The sequence below is a fragment of the Phalacrocorax carbo genome, chromosome 7 (genome assembly GCF_963921805.1).
Source record: "Phalacrocorax carbo chromosome 7, bPhaCar2.1, whole genome shotgun sequence".
NCBI lineage: Eukaryota > Metazoa > Chordata > Aves > Suliformes > Phalacrocoracidae > Phalacrocorax > Phalacrocorax carbo.
The window spans coordinates 17,037,432-17,054,355 of NC_087519.1; the positions used below are offsets into that span (position 1 = coordinate 17,037,432).

The 16,924-nt window shown below is 36.7% G+C and overlaps 1 protein-coding gene across 2 annotated transcripts in view; it reads right to left on the reverse strand.

The window, feature by feature from the left end:
• Positions 1-1,045: 1,045 nt before the first annotated feature.
• Positions 1,046-16,924, reverse strand: part of THSD4 (thrombospondin type 1 domain containing 4) — a 345,527-nt gene continuing 329,648 nt past the window's right edge. For both annotated transcript variants that reach the window (XM_064456549.1, XM_064456551.1), the window contains 4 exons: positions 14,428-14,601; positions 11,523-11,702; positions 8,575-8,719; positions 1,046-7,152 (listed from right to left, as the gene is read on the reverse strand). In XM_064456549.1, coding sequence (XP_064312619.1) covers positions 7,010-7,152; positions 8,575-8,719; positions 11,523-11,702; positions 14,428-14,601 — 642 coding nt within the window. In that variant the 3' untranslated portion in view covers positions 1,046-7,009. The remainder of the gene's footprint in view (positions 7,153-8,574; positions 8,720-11,522; positions 11,703-14,427; positions 14,602-16,924) is intronic.

Below are 16,924 nucleotides of genomic sequence, written 5' to 3' on the forward strand. Positions count from 1 at the left end.
CCCCGCCTCAGCGCCTCACGCCGGCCTAAAGCAGCCCCGCGCCGCCGAGCCGCGCGTTTGCGCGCCGAAGGCACGAGGCAGTACCTCACCTCGCGGCCGCCCCCTCCCGTCGCGGCGGTGCTTCCCCTCGCGGCCGCCCCCTCCCCACAGGTTCACGAGGTGTCTCCCGCCACATCGAGCGGATTTTATATTTTCAATACACATGTAATTACGAATTTTGGAATACAATGCAAAACTAGAAATTCCGGTAACTACCACTTTTTTTGAAGTGTGCAGAATTTCTCATAACAGCAGAGATGAAAGGTCAAATACCATTAGGTTATCTCCAAAAAGGTTGAGGTAGTTTTTCTCCCTTGGAATGTCACTGATTTGTGAAATTATAACGGAATTTGTAATGAACTGCCTGTAGTGCTGGTTATGCCAGAGCAGAGAAAAAAGTATGACCCTTCATCAGCTACCAGCAGAAATTCTACCTAACCTCCACATTCCCTCAGCACCCAGGGTTTTATGGCAGGAACACACTTCAGATGCATCCACGCTTCTTTTGCTGTTACTTTGCTAATTTTTCACTGGTAAAATAGCAACTGAAAAATATATGCAATTGCAAACAAAGAACTGCAAGATTCCAGAACTTGGAAAGCCAACTCAAGCAAGGCACAGCAGGCACTGCTGCTCCAGGGGGCTTATATCCCGCTTCCTGAAAATACAATCCAGTTCCTTTGCTGAGTCTATATGGGGAAGTGACAGAGCCTTATCCTGCCAATTGGCAATAAAGTTAAGAATATACTGGGAGCAAACTTGCATAGGAAATGGCCACCTTTCCCCTCTGTAACAGGTGTGGTTATCTTAGGGGCAGCCTATTAGGATGTTGCTCTCACTTCTGTAAGGCTGTAGCACAGGTTATGCAGCCTTCTGCAATGTCATTACATTTTGCCCACTCTTAAGTTTGAGTCATGGTTCCCTTAGTGTGTTATACCCTTGTGGATACTTGCACTTAATTCTCAAGAAACTCTGGAAAAACAAATGAACCAAGTAAGAAATCATGTCACATAAATTAATCTTGAATTACTTTATTTTCCACAATAATAAAAAATAAATTAGTCATAAACAAAAATAGTTAACATTTTTCATCAAAGAGAAAGTGTATACAATATGAAAAGGATGCTGTACAGTTCTGGTTCAGGTTCATTGCCATGGATACATATTCCTGAACGAGTCAGAAAGCAATTTGCCTATACTCTCCCCCTTTAATTCACTCAAGGACCTGGCTAATCAGAAAGTTTAGAAAATTGTATTATGGATTTATAGTATGACATATATACAAAAGTATATATGTAATACCTGTGCTATAAAATTCCCTAAAAAGCTGGGTTAGTATAATGAAAGAGCTGGACAAAATTTGAACAGTATATGTAAATAAATACATATTAGGTCCCTTTTAATAAAAAATCTGTCTATTCTAAATATTTGAAATATTTTGGTGCAGCGGCTTGTTCCATAGACACAGCTCAGAATTATATATTTCCCATAGACATCTTGTATTTACAAATAACAACAAAATAAGTTATAATAAAGTATATCCTTCTGCCAAAATCAATTATAAGGGTCAAGTAGACAATTTTATACATATTTAAAAAATTAGGGTTTCTCTTGTTTCCAGTCCTTCCTGATCCTGTCTGTAGATCCTGAGTGACTTCAGTGGGACTTCACAAGCTTGTAGGTACCCAACCCCTGCCAAGGCCACTGGTCTCAAAAGACCTAAACACAGCATGGACAAAACAGTTCGGGCAAGCAGCAATAACAGACTGTCACTGGAAGGTCAATGATTTCTCAACACTAAGCTCCCCTCCTCTCCAGATATAGTGGTAGTTATCTATAATGGGGATACAGAAGATTGGGAACTCACATTCTTAAGAACTTCTGGTTGTTAAAAGCTGAGAATCAAAGAAAGAGCTGAGTTCAGGTCTGGTGTGAGTAACCTTAAATGGAATTTTCTCCCTTTTACCAGGTCTGAATTTTACCCACACTACTGAGCTATTATAATGATGACATGTTTGCTTTAAAAGATATTGAAAATGCTGAGTGGATGATTTTTCATTTCTGATATAGAAATAATTACTCCATTTTCTAAACAACAGAAAATATATATCACCCACAAACATATTCTGGAAGCTAAGAATAAAGGAATTTTACTTTTAGTGTTCAAAATGTCATGTTTTGTATTCCAGTTACAGACATGCATATTAATTATCTGCCCAAAACACAGAACAGCTGTTAAAGAAGTCAGAGACTCTAAGTGTAAGTCTCATGAAACCCAGGTAGACACAGTTTTTCCTTTTTGAGCGTGAAGACGATAATTCTCTTTTTTTATGCAATATATGTTAGATCTGAGAATGAAGGGCCACTATATAGTTCAATAGCGGTGCAATCACAGGTTCATTGCACAGCAATTCATTCAGTAGGTACTTTAATACTATGCATTTAAAACTAGCCAACATGGACAGACACATAAACACACACCACAAAAAATCACTGGACTGGCAGGAATATAGCTCTTTTCATAGCTGGGCTCATTTCTGACACAGATTCTTATTGACCAAATGGCCAGGTCGGCAGTAATTCTGGCAAAATTGAATATTGTCATCCAAAGGACAAAGGGATGGAGGTGAGACAAGAGGAAGAAGAGAACACTTGTGGGTGTAAAAGGGAGACAGACCAGGATGAGGATGAAGAAAAGCAAAGCCGTGGAAAGCACATTTTACTGCTTACGGTGGTACAGATTATGAAGAGTGAAAGCAAAGTATTTCCTTCAGGAAGACATAATCTCCCCTTTACTAGCCATAAGCTGTTTCCAGCACCTACCTCCTTCCTCCCTCAGTGGTGATCACTGGCACCTTCTAGGACTGGGACATAAGCAAAGTAAGTAGCAGGGTCCTGGCAATACTGCTGTCCCATATGGTCTTCTGTACTACAAGTTTCATGTACTCACTTGAGTCAGGACTACACTGACTGCTTTTATCAAGTTTATGAACATGTATTCTAAAATATGTCTTTGCATTAACATGTCATTAACTTAACATGCTCTGCAACACATTGCTTTTTTTTCCTGTATAAAAGGACCAAACTCTGAACTGCAACATATTGCCCTAAAAGTGGGATCTAACCAGCAACAGTAATGTTAAACACTGCTTTATTCATACAGAAAGTATTGGGGAAAGAAGGAGATAGATAATGCATGTAATGAGGAAGACACTAGTTCCCCATGCAGGGATACTGAGGTAGTCCTACATCGAGTCCATGGGCATACACTACAGATGGACCTCAAGGCTAGCAGGCTTGCAAGAACACCCATGTGTCCTGCACTGCACTCTCCAGCATTCGACTGCCAGCTAACAAGACCCTCCCTAATTCAGAGCCCTGGGGACTGAAGGTCACAGACACTAAAGCAAATACTGTCTCATTGCTGGCCAGGACAGACACAGGATCATTCCCACAGGAGCAACCCCTATGCTTCCACACCATCTTCTTCAGTTTTCTCAGCTAGTGAGAGGGAGAACTCCATGAATTCAGTGCTGCTAATAAGTGCTCTCAACCTTGGCATGCAATTGCCATACACAAGCAATTCTACCTACATATGCTTGGATCTGACATTGGACAGGATAACCAACTGCACCAGCAGCCCTCAACTGCAGAAGGAAAGTGCTCTCAGACAGAGAGCCTGCTCTGGATGGAACCAATTTTGGCAGACCTGCAAGACATGAAAGCTATATGCTGATTTTACCCCTCTAAGCAGTTAGACTGCTTAGGCTCTTTCAATCAACCACCTACAGCAGTCTTCCAACACTGACTCTGGTCTTTCTGGATTGTATAAGATGAAAATCTTTAAGGCAAGGAAGCATTTTTTTCCACCATTCTGTGGGATTTTGACTGATGTTAAAATATCAGAAAAAGAAATTAAAACATTCAAACTCAGAAGTCTGCATCATTTCTTACTCATATTGGTTTTACACCTGCTTGAAGTCTACTGCATTCATTAAGGGTACCTCTGATTTACAGTGGAAGTAAAATCAGGCCCTCTGCAAGCACCATCCTAACTTGGTGCACTGCTCTAGTAAAAAAAACACTTGGTATAATCACAGTTTCAAAAGTGCACTTTGAGTGATGGTGAAATCTTACTGTAGCACGCACTTTGTGTAGATAATATTAGTACATCAAAGTGCTGAAAGGAAGGGGTCATTAATTCACTTTGCAGGAACAACTATTTTCATTATGCTGACACATGAGAAGAGATGATAAATTTTTAGAGTTCAGCAACATTCTGGCAGTTTCCTTATCATAAGATGTTTAATTAGGTGAAACAATAGTTTTTTGTTTTATCAGGTACATCTGTCCCTGATAAACTGTCCCTTTACTAAAAAAAAGTACAATTTGTATAACTATAATTGCATTCAAATCACAAAACTGTATACCTTAGGCATAAACAGGTTTATATTGCTATTATGTATGTATATATTCTTTGACATTTACCTCCCATGAACTCTGTTTACTTTAGTGGAGCCTACAAGATGATCACCTGTGTAACATAACCCAATGGCCATATACTGTAGAGCAAAATAACATTTTATAAAAGCCAGCATCACCTGTCTGTGTGCTGAGCCACTGACTGTCTCACAGCCAAAAGTCTGCGCAAGCAGATTATTTTCTATGAACTGATTGCAAGCCTGATTACCTTTCTGCATTTCATTCACCTTGTGGTTTTCAGAAACCCTTTTTATGGAACAGGTATTTGCCTCAAGCTGACAGGATATACTTCCTTGGGACAAAAGAGACAACACCAAAAATTATATATGGTATGTCAAGGCTTGCTGCAATGAGATATCCAGATAAAAATCTGTATTTACAAATACTGGATTCCAGAGTTGGTTATGCTGCACTTTCTCCATATCATTCTTTGGTCAAGAACCTAAGGCATATATTACAATCACAAATCTGTAAGTTATATGGATAAATCTTAATCATACAAGGAAATAGGACTGTGAAAGATTAATGAACTCACATGAAAGCCTTTCTAATTAGCATTTCTGTTTCTAACAGCTTTATATCAATTAATTACAGTGAAAAAGCCCAATCAAGGTGTACAGGACCAGCCAATGACATTATTGGTTTAGAGTCACAAACAGTAACTTCAAATTTTACGGAAAACACTTCTTCAATTCCCTTGGCCAAACAGCAGTAGTTCATTGTATCCGAAATATATTCTTCACGAGTGACCAAATCAAAAAATCAAAGGTTTGTCTCAATCCAAGGCAGCTTTTAGACTACAGGAGTTCCACCTTCCTGTTGCTTCCAGCACACAAACTGAGGTGACTAGTACCACACCCAGCAACCTTTGCCTCCCAGTGCCCCATTCTCTCTTTTACATCCTCTCCACCAAAGCAGTAAGAAGAATACACAATGAGGTTCAAACACGGCTCTTCATCAGTAGCAGGTCACTTCAATCACTGCTCTATCACATCACTGGGAGTGTCTTAACATAGATTAAAACTGCTTTTCAACTCAGACAACAGGCACCTTAGAAATAGATGTACAGTTGGGTATCACTAATTTTACAAGCAATATGCTGTTAATAAACAGCTGAATAAGCAGAAGTGTTTATTTATTCCCTCAGTCTTATTTACACATGTGAAAGACCTCTCAGGTAAAGTCTAGAGAATGTACAGATAACACAAAAAATTTCAGCTGCAGTGCATAGCACATTCTATTTGCTTTTAGCAAGTCCCAAGGCTGAGTACAGTAATTGCATAAATGAAAAATCACTACCTAAATTCAGCTGTAAGTCTGGAGCCATTCTTGAGTACTAGAAAAGGAGTGATATGAATAGATCTGCAGGATGAAACATTGACTAAAAAAGACAAGTATGTTGTAACAACTTGTCAAAACTTTTTACAGATACTCAGCTACTACACTCATACTGCTGCCTGATACCAAGGGTAACAGACCAATATAAAGCACAGAGGCCTGCATCCTTTGGTGATTGTTTAAAAAACTGGTGATATAGCCAGACTAGGTCTGGACAAAGTACTTTGGTACGGTAGTTGTTAAACAATAGTGCAGAGACAAGGCGCTAGGCAAGATACCACTTCACTGAAAGAACTGACCTTCAGGAAAGAGACCTTGCCAATGGAAACAATAACATTTTAATTTTTTTTTTTACACCAGCAAAGGCTCTTTCTGGTAAATCTGTCTCACTGACAGCTGCAGTTGTTAAAGACTTAAAGGGCTAGACACTAGTGGCACTCTGGGAGGTAACGTATCTTAAAATCCATACAAAATTAGAAAAGTGTAGCTTCAAGAGTTTATGAATTAAATATAAAGGCACTTTTTGGCAGTCAAGCATATATATATTTGCAGATGAGGATAGGACGTTAGTTAAAAGTACAACTGAAAGAGCTTAACAGTGACTGTAATTTATTATGAGTGGACTGAAGTAATTAAAAATATACATTAGAGTGCTAAGAAACTGATGATAATGGGTCTTCAAGGGTTGGGCTCATTGTGAAGTAATTTTTCTCATGTGCATGTTTCATGTTGTCTAATGTAAGGCAGTCCAAAATACCAAGTAAGAGTAAGCACTCAGAAAATAATGCAGCAGCTGTATACATACTGGTCAAATATCTCCAGTAATTGCCTGTGATCAATTCAGTTTTCATTAATTTGACAATACTAAGGCTGGTATGTTCTTTAAATAATTATCTGATGAGCAGGTGTGAAGAATAGTATCATTAAAAATTAATGCTTTAAAAAGATCATGGTTTTACAACAAACATTTTAAAAAAGATAACTGTACAACTGTAACTGAAAGGGTGTGAGATTTAACCATAGTCTTGATGTACTCAGCAATATTAAAAAAAATCTCCTAAGAAGCTACAACCTGCTGTAGTCAAAACAGTAACACTGTTCAAGCTCTATCCGAAGACTGACATTGCCACTTTGAGTAGAAGAGTATTTGTTATCTACGTCCTAGAAACCCTGACTGTCTGTTTGCCACACGTGTACAGGATGCACAACAGGCTGTTTTGTAATAGGTGTAGACACAGAGCCGGGCCTGAACCACCACATTGCAATTGTAGTATTTATCTTTGCAGTTCTCATCTGTGGAGAAAAAGGAAGACAGAAGAACTGAAGAAAACAGTTAACAGTTTTAGGAAAAAAAAATAACCAACCCCCTTTCTTTTTGCCATGTAAAATCCCTTGGACCTGTATTTAAACATTCATTGTCAGGTTAAAATAGGCTACCTATGCAAGTAAGTTAGATTACTCAAGATTTTCTACATTTAACATAAAGATACATCAAACCGTGGAAGAAATGTACCTATCCCCATTTCTACTGTTATGGGGGTTTGGGGGGGGTTCCTTGCTCTTTTTGTTTAACACAAAATTTGTCCTGAATAAAGATGACAGGAAAGTCTCTAGTATTCTTCACTTAGATACCCGTCCACTTGATATTTAGATTCACAGGTACTGATCTCTTGTGGCACTGTACAGGTGACACCAGAAACTGCAAATGTTATTTTCAAGTACTGATGAATCTAAATACTGGAAAATAGTAAACCACCTCCCTCTCTACAAATATTAGACATGGTTTAAAATAGCTAGTTTTAAAAAAGACAAAATTTGGCGTTCTTAACATTCCCTGTTTTTCTAAGTAGTTAGAATGTGGTCTGTTTACATTTTGAAGTCTTCCTTTACAACCACCAGGGTTAGAAATACTTTTTAAGTGACAGCTAAACTAAACATGATCATATGATCATGTATGTGATCACAGAAACTGTGTTAAGACTGAATGACAAAACACTAACAGCAGATGTAAAAATGAGCAATTCTATACAAACCTGTTTTAAACAAAGAAATAACAACACAAACACAATAAAAAAAATTAATAATATTGGTATACCAGTTTTTTACATAGTTAAATTATGTTGAAGAATAATTCTCAACTGAGAGCATAAGAGTTAAAACTTTCTAAATACTTGCAGCTTCCTTTCCCTAGTCATTCTCATTACTATTAAAATCAACTCTGTATGAGATGAATGAGTAATTCCAATGCCAAATTATGTGTATGTGTATATTCACTATATACAAAAGAAAGTTGCTTAATTGCCCTTAATGTCTTAGTTTAATGTTATTGGTTCTTATAGAACTTGTTACAAAATACAGTATATCACACATAAACTATTTTTTGTTTTAAAGATTTAAAGACTCTGCCAAGAGAAACCTTTGAGAATGCAAGGAGGATGCATAAAAACACCTGTATGTACCATTTTCACAGAAGCAGATTTCTCACATTCTCAGCAACTTTAAAAGTAAGCCAGTTTCTTACATGTTACAAGGAAAATGTTTATAATCAGAAATAAAAAACCTACTTTTACACCATAGAAAAGAGCTGTATTTTGTGTAAAAATAAAACCCTGACCTTGATAAAGAAAATACACTCTAAAACCTCTACAAGATTATTAAATATTTTTTCCACTAGATGGAGTTCCATAGTTAAAACAGAAGCTGCTTCTTCCTTACCTATTTCAGGGGTACAATCTTGTGTGTTACAAGATTCTTTTTCTTCGGGTTTAAGCTGTGGATCACACTGAGTACTGGCTGTCATGTCATCTGATAGACATCGTACCTCTCGAACCCGAAATCCTCCTTCACAGGATTTAGAACACTGAAACACAAAAGCTGAAGTTTATTAAGACCATATGAGATATGCAAATACAGAAAGAAAAAAATGGGAACCTTGAAGCCAGACCCAGGTACTGCTGTAGCCTTTTATCAACTTCACCACTTTTGTTGGGTTTTGTTTTCTAACTATTAAGTCCTTTAAAGTGCAATTTCATTGAAGGTTCAAAAACATTTTTGACCACAGGGTCAACAACTGGACAAGTAAACATGGTAGACGCTGCACAACTGAAAGCATGTTTCCCTTTCTGAATTTATTAGTTAGTTTCTTGCTTCTCTAGTTAGTCTTGTTCTTCTCTTATTTACACATACCTCCCAAATCTACTCTTTCCACAGCGTTCACATTTCTTACTTTAAGAGAAGTTCCTGCCCTGAACTGCACTGCCCTCTACTGCCCTTTCGCCTCCATTTATGTACATTTATATACAAGCAGGAATAATTGTAATTGCTCCATTATTTTTCACTTTTTGCAGCAGAACAATTTTGCTGAGCATTACAGGTTTCTTTTAATTTCTAAATAAAATATTTCTGTGCTCCTTCTAAGTTTGTTATGAAGCCAGAGACATTTGTACTTGCTTGTCATGGTATTTTTAAAGCCAATTGTTACACATTTCTGCCCATACTCAAGCAAATCCCCTGTTGACTTCAAGAATTTTGCCTGAGTGAGGTTTTAGAGATTTGGCTCACTGTCCAGTTTGACCTAAATGCTCACAAACTTAATTAAACCTGGGTCATTTATAATGATTAAAACCTTAATAGGACCACACTAGTAAGAATGTTTTCTTTCTGACTTTCTTGGCATAATTATTTCTTTTCCTAACATTGCAAAAATAGTTTATCACTATCATAAAATCAAATATTGTAGTGAACTAAAATAGTTTCAATAATATATTCTTAAATTGTTCTTTCAACTTTAAGTACAACTTTTTCCCGCTTCAGAAAAGATAGCCCTGTGACAACGTTAATAGAACACTTGTGGTTTTTTATATAATTACTCTTGTTACATGCTTGTATAGAATATTGTGATTATCCTGCATCCAACAGTAAAAACTTCAGTTCAGGTTTGTAGAGATTTTAAGCACTTAACATGGAACAAAGACAGAATTTAGATGTTACATACAACACGTTATACACAAAACCCAGCATTCTGTGTTAGCCAGCCATTTAATCTCCATTACCAAGAAGCCACAGCATTTATCCTAGGTCATACAAAAAGTCTGATGAAGATATGAACTTGACAGTTTCAAAACCTAGTACAGGGGCTTGAAGCCAGCTATTCCGTTCACCACTAACCCCATAATCTTTTCTCTTCATGTCTAACAGTAAGAAAGAACACATATACTGTTGATAACAGTAACTATCAGAAGGAGAATTGAAAAATGCTTAGAATGTGATCTTGTAAAACCTCAGCTAGCATACATATTTCTACAATGAAGATGGTCACAAAGGCTTAGACTTTCAAGGATTTTTAGACACCACTTCTGTGGAAGTAGGCACATAAACAGTGACTAGGGATCTCTAAATACCTATCACTTCTGAGTCTTACCACTTTGTTTCTTCCAAGCCTGCTGGAAAAAAGCATATATTTTCACTTTCAGAAGGAAACTATCTTGCTGCATTCTACGGATACAGATGGCTGTATCTCTTCTGGCTACACACCTGCAGATTCACATTTGAAAATGGGTTTTATAAGGGGAAGTTATTCAGTCTAAACTAACAGCTCGGTAAAGAATCCAAAGAATTGCCAGCAACATCAAAGAACATACTACGATCTACATGGCTGTATTATAAGCCTAACTTGGATGCTGTTTTCAAATAAACATCTATACCTGCAATTAAGGAAGAAAAAGCAGGATTCCCTTCAGCTGACTTATTTTGTTAAAACCTTTTTACCTTCTTTTTTGCTTTCTAGTGCTGCCAGTAGGCCAGTCAAATAATTGGGCATTATTAAAAAGGTAAAGCAAATTAATTTCTCTCTCTCACGTCATGTGGATGAGGTATTTCCAAAGGTTCCTGACTAAGGAAGCTCAAACTGAAGGTATCTGAGGTGCTTCCACATTTCAGAGCTGTCATTCTGAGTTTCATTTAAGGCTCAAGGAAGTAAGTTACTGAATTAGATATGATGTCATCTAGAGTAGTTTTCACACCATTTTTTATTCTAAGACAACAGTGGACTTCCTGATTTTCATTTAGGAGAAAATTGTTGATTTTTTGTAAAAATCCAATAAGGTTTGTGAGGTACAGGAAACGATGGAAAGATAGATGAAACTGAAGTGTTTTGCAGCACTGGTGAATGTATCTAGTCCACTTTCAGGGGAGGCTGAAGATACATGAAGCTCTACAGTAGGTCGTCTCTCAGTAAAGTTCTAAGTATTACAGTGAAGAGTTTACAGTAAAATATTATGGTAAAACTGACTTTAAAAACTGAATACACCCTCATTCCTTATTAAGTGCTCCTTAATTTTCATGAAACTAGAGGTCTGAAAATTTCTTAGTGAACTACAGTCTCATTAAGGGGGAAACCAACATCATAAAAGAGGAAGATTCTTGGAAGAAGAGATCAGTGATGAAAAGACAAGTTTGCAGCGTCTCCTTCTGGTCAAGATACTTCCTAATTTTCCTAAGCTCCACTGGGTACTAAAGAGTATGATTTCTTCTTAGTGTCATTCTTGTGCAAGATTAAGTAAATTTCATGATCAATGGTTCTTCCCAAATGGTGTTCCCTTTCAATATACATGGAAAAAGATGTACTAAACAATACTAGACGTAGAAAAGCATGATAGACTTACTGTGCTCCATTCTGTATGAAACCACTTAGATCCACAGGGTTTGAGGTAGCAGGATTGCTGGCTGGGAGGTTTTTCCAAATACGAACATTCATAGGGGTTCAAAACATCAAAATTACCTTCAGTTTTCCTAACACAAATTACTTCTCTCTGTTGAGTTCCACTGCCACATTCCGTAGAGCACTGTATCAGAGAGAAAAAAAGAAATGGTGGAATTTGTTACTCTACTTATGTCCTTCAATTTGTTTCCAAAGTAACATGTTTCTCCACGTTATTTGTTTCTGAAATAAAACAACACACAAACATTTGCATTTTAAATTAATATTCAAATGGAAAAATTTGTAAACTTCTGCTTTTTCCCTCTTTTTGGACACATACCTAGACACTAACATCTAAAATCCCTTTCCTTACTTTTATATGTACTTTACTCAGTAAAATGTACTTAACTGTATCTTTCCTTCTGTCACTGGCATATGTATGACTTGAAAAGAAAGGAAAAAGGTAAACTATTCCTTAAGTTCTTGTGGTACGGTTTTTATCTCTCAGAATCAGAATAGCAGCCTAGATAAACCTTGGGTTATTACTATTATTTGTATGCAGTACTAACGTAGTAGCCAGCAGTCCCAGCTGGAAACCAGGAAAAGAAAATGCTTAAGGATACAGTAATTACTTAATTCATCAAATGACTACTGACTATAAGTGTCAGGTATTACATATGTAATTTTTAATCTTAAAAATTGTTACAGAGGTTAAAACTGTACTTCAGTGAATTTTTATTCCACATGGTACCACAGAGTTAAAACACATTTCTAATTATTTTTATGAAAAGGGTGACATATGACTATAAGTGTGCTTTTGGAGAAATCTAAAAGTGTAGTTTTACCTATAGCTACCAAAAGAAACCTGTATTTTTCTAATAAAAAGAGAAGAATAACTTACTTTCTCCATAAACAGTGTTACTGCTTCTTGCTGAAGCAGGATTGTATGCACTACACTGAACCGTTGAGGTTTATAAGGTTAGAGCACAGTTTTGCAGCTTTACAAATCCCTACATTCTGTGTGGTTTTTAGAAAATGCCTTGATCTGCCAGGGTGTTCTTTTCACATTTGCATGAATCTATGTGATGCAGTATTTGTTCCAGTTCTGAAAAGTAAATTTGACTCACATGGACTCTTACTGTCCATTTAAAGGTAAAATACATACACAATACCACTCCTGGCACTTCTCAGGTGTTAAGAAGATGATTCCAGCAAATATTGGTTTCTATGTTGCGTAAAAGACTATGATTTTCAAAAGCTTTTTCTGGCCTAAACCAATCAAACGTTATTAGAAGTGGACATTTTGTTTATATTGTGGGTGGAATTTAGGACCCCTTTACCAGATACCCACAAAACCCTTGAGTTTTTGAATGAAACCTTGAGTTTCTTGAATGAAGAACCTGGAGATGAACTCACCCAAATAAATCGTGCCAGAAATAATGTAACTGCACTTTATTTAACACTGAACATCTCTCTCAATGTCAAACTCTTTTAAGGGTTCCTCCAAAAGACAGTATCTTAGCATTCAGCCTTAGCTCTAGCAGATCATAATATGGAAGGTCATCCACCAGTGCTCCCTCCTGCTCTGGTCTACTGACTGTCTGCTTTCATTTTAGTATTTGGAAGTCAGGATTTGGCTGGTAGAATAGATGTTGTCAGACACTTCTTTTAGATAACATTCAGGAAGACTTTGTAACCTTGGTATGCATCAAACAATTCAGTCTCATGCAAAGAAAGAAGGTGAATTAGCTTAAAAGAACAGGAAATTGTAAAGGATGGAAACTTTCTTATTCAGAACAGAATGGGGAAAGTTAGGATAACCTTACTGAATGCTTCTCTCTGTGGTAGCAGGAATGGATACAAAATTCCTATTCACCTGCTTGGAGTGGTGTAAGTAACACCACTTAGGCCCAGATTTTATCTGTTGTTAGAACTGCAGATAAGTTTGTTTTAAATCTTAAATTGCTATTACTCTTACACAATACAAATAATTACCACTTACACTTGAAAGCATTAGCATAGTAGTAGCCCTGTAATCTCCATCTCAGCTGTACCAGTTTAATTTCTAATTCCTTATCACCTGGAAGGATCTTGGAATCTGAAATGCAGTGAGTTAACAGTACAGCCAAGAGGCTTTTCCCTACCAACTCGATGAAGTGCTGGCACTAGCAGTCCGAAAGGCTCTCTAGGCTATATGAGGGCCTACCAAAGGGACACAAATATCTGTGCATCAGCTGATAGCTTCTGAAATGCCTTTGTTCCTGACAGCAGAAATTTTTATTTAGAACGAGAAGGACTATTGAGATGCGGATCAAAGGAATAATTTACCTTGATGAAAGAGCATCAGGATACAGGCCACTAACCAAATATTGTTCTTTTCACCTATTATCACGAATTTCAGCACAACAATATTGAAGCTAACTTTTGGGTTTAGCCATTGTTTTTTGTGTTACGTTTTGGAAATCCCATATATATATGTGCGAGAGAGAGAGATATATATCCCTGCAGGTATGCATGATCACAAAGGCTGTACTTCAAAAGGTGAAAATCTGTTGCTTTAGTGTTCACCTGAATATGCTAAGCAGCTTTCTGTCACTTTTCATTTTATAAATACACTGGGTCAGTAGATGAGATATGAAAATGAAGGTACAAAGGAAGAGAAAAAAATCTTATTTTCATCAAAGTAAAAAAAACAACAGCAGATGCTGAAAAGTATTGAACATCAACTCAGCAAAATACAGAAAAAAAAAATCCAAATATTCCACAGAGATGTAGAAATACCTTACAGCACACATCTTCACTGCACAAAAATACATTTTTTATATTAAAATATCAGCAGAAAACAAATACATTTTAGATATAGTGCTTACCTGTGTCCAGCACCCAGCAAACCACTCCACTTTACCAGCACATGGTCCATTATTACAGGGAGTTGTTTCAAAGGGTCTGTTATTGCCACAGCCTTCCAGAGGCAAACTGCTGACATGGTTCGTCATACAAACCACTGAACGTGTACGGACTCCGTCACCACATTCTGCAGAACACTGGGAAGCAAAAGACAGAACATGTTTACTAGACCGTCCTCCAGACTGCACAATGAAATGAAGCAACAATCATGAAAAGTAAATTAATTTATGCAAGTCAATTATTATTACTTGTAATTCAGCCATAGCAAATCATCTCATAGTTTCATATTTTTGAATACGCTACAAGCAGTACCCATCCTTTGCGGTCACAAATGGAAGAAATTGAAGGACTAGGGAAGAAAGAAATCTATTTTTATAGCATATTACTAGCTTTCTTACTTCTCCGTCCTTCTTCCTGCCTGTAAATGCTTTCACTTTTCATTTTGTTTATCTTTTTCCACACCAATTAATAGATATGAAAAGGGATAATTTCAATAAGCAGATTTTCAGACAGCAGTCATATTTCAGCCTTTGAATTGTTCTAGGAGTTTCTCCTCCTATCATTCAAGTTGTCAGCCAGGCGAACTCTTACACTGGTTAAAAGGACAAGGCTAGGAAGACTCTGAGGGCAGTGACATTGGTAGTAAAATGACTGCATAATGCATCCTGGAACTTTTCCATATAATGAGGACGGAGTATGAGAGCACAATAAAGTGGAAAAAATAGAAAATTTTTTGACAGGTGGTTTCAAAAGATTCAGGTAAGTCCTCAAGCAAACAACTGTAACTATCACTAATCATTACCCAACCCATTTCAGTTGTAAATTGTTGATTAGTTTTAGCAGAAGAGGTAGCTGTAAAAGGTTATGTAGATTCAATGTTGCCTTCTAATGATATGACTTCTCAGTTACTAACCTTCACCATTCTTAGCTTTTCACTGCTAAATTCTGAAAGCTTTTAATAAATAGAGATATTCAGATTCTTATGTCACATATTCAGAGATAGTATGCATGTCATCCATAAATCACACAGGATAAACTGCATTTATGCCCTTACAGTTTGGTCATTCATCTACTTCTGTGGGAAACCTCTGCTGTTCTGGGCAGCATCAAACTACTGACAGTTAAAAAACAGAAACATGCCAGGGAAATAATCAATTCTTGCATTCCACTGTTTTTTTTTGTTGTTGTTGCTTAACTCCTTCTTAATCTCCCCTTCCTTTCTTTTTCTTTTAAAATGCATTTGACATTTCATGTCTAGACCATTAAAATAAAGAAAAACCCATGTGCAGCTCACTGAAAGATATGTATGTAATTGAATTTAAACAATTATATTACACATGCAAGGAAAACCACAAATAAGTATGCAGTATATGGGAGAAAAACATGCAATTGATTTCAGATTTTATTTTTAACATACATAAAATGTAATTAGTTAGGAGAAACTGTGTATTACTTCCACAATGAACAGCACATTCCTTGTGAATGAATATTACTCTGTATTGGAGTAATACATGTAATACATACATACAAAAAATGGAACATTAAAAAAAATTTCATTGAAGTAAGAATAATTCAAAGAACTGGTAATGAGATACAGAGTTGACCATTAGCTTGATTTGGCTCCTGTTGGTAATACTCTAAGTGTTCACATCCAGTAGTTCAACTGCAGAACAGCGATGCCATGAGAACACTGGTATTAATAACAGGATTAAGCAATACAGTCGTCTCAAGAGAAAGACCACTGACTGAATGTACAATTGGTTGCAAACTATTCTTTACTCACTTGCACTGAAGAATAATGGTTATTTGTGTGAAACATGTAGTCATGTATTTATTCCACAGATGCAGTATAGAAAAACATTCTTATCAGCAAGTTGGTTTCTTTCACAAGATGTTCAAACAGACGAAGGGCAAAACTTTACTGAAATGGAATCCCTAGAAAACTAAGTGATTCAACTTTTTACAAGTAATTGGTTTTTTAACAAAAAAAATACAATTCTGGAATAACTAGAAATTCACAAGTTAAAGAGATGTTTATGCACTCCATAGGAACAGGAAAATTGCTCATAGTTTGGAATGGTTTCTTCCTCCATCTGCAAGACTGAATAACGAAGCGTCTCTTAAATCATGCCCACAAGTAGATAATTAAGCTTTTTTATTGGTTGTGCACAAAAAACCTTTCCACTTTCACACAGATATGTAAAATATATTCACCTCCTCAGCAAACCAGATCTGATGGCTAAGGAGGTCTTTTCAAAGTAAACTGGCAAAATCTTGAAAATACAAGAATGATGTAAATTGTGCTAGCAGTGAACATTTTCCTGCTTATGTAAACTAAACCCATTTCAAACAGTCCACTCAGGTAAACTGACTGTTTAACTGAGCCCCATAAAATGGCTACGTTTCAAACCCACTGTACAGAAATAAACTTTGTGGCTCTTCATATTTTATCCTTGGCAA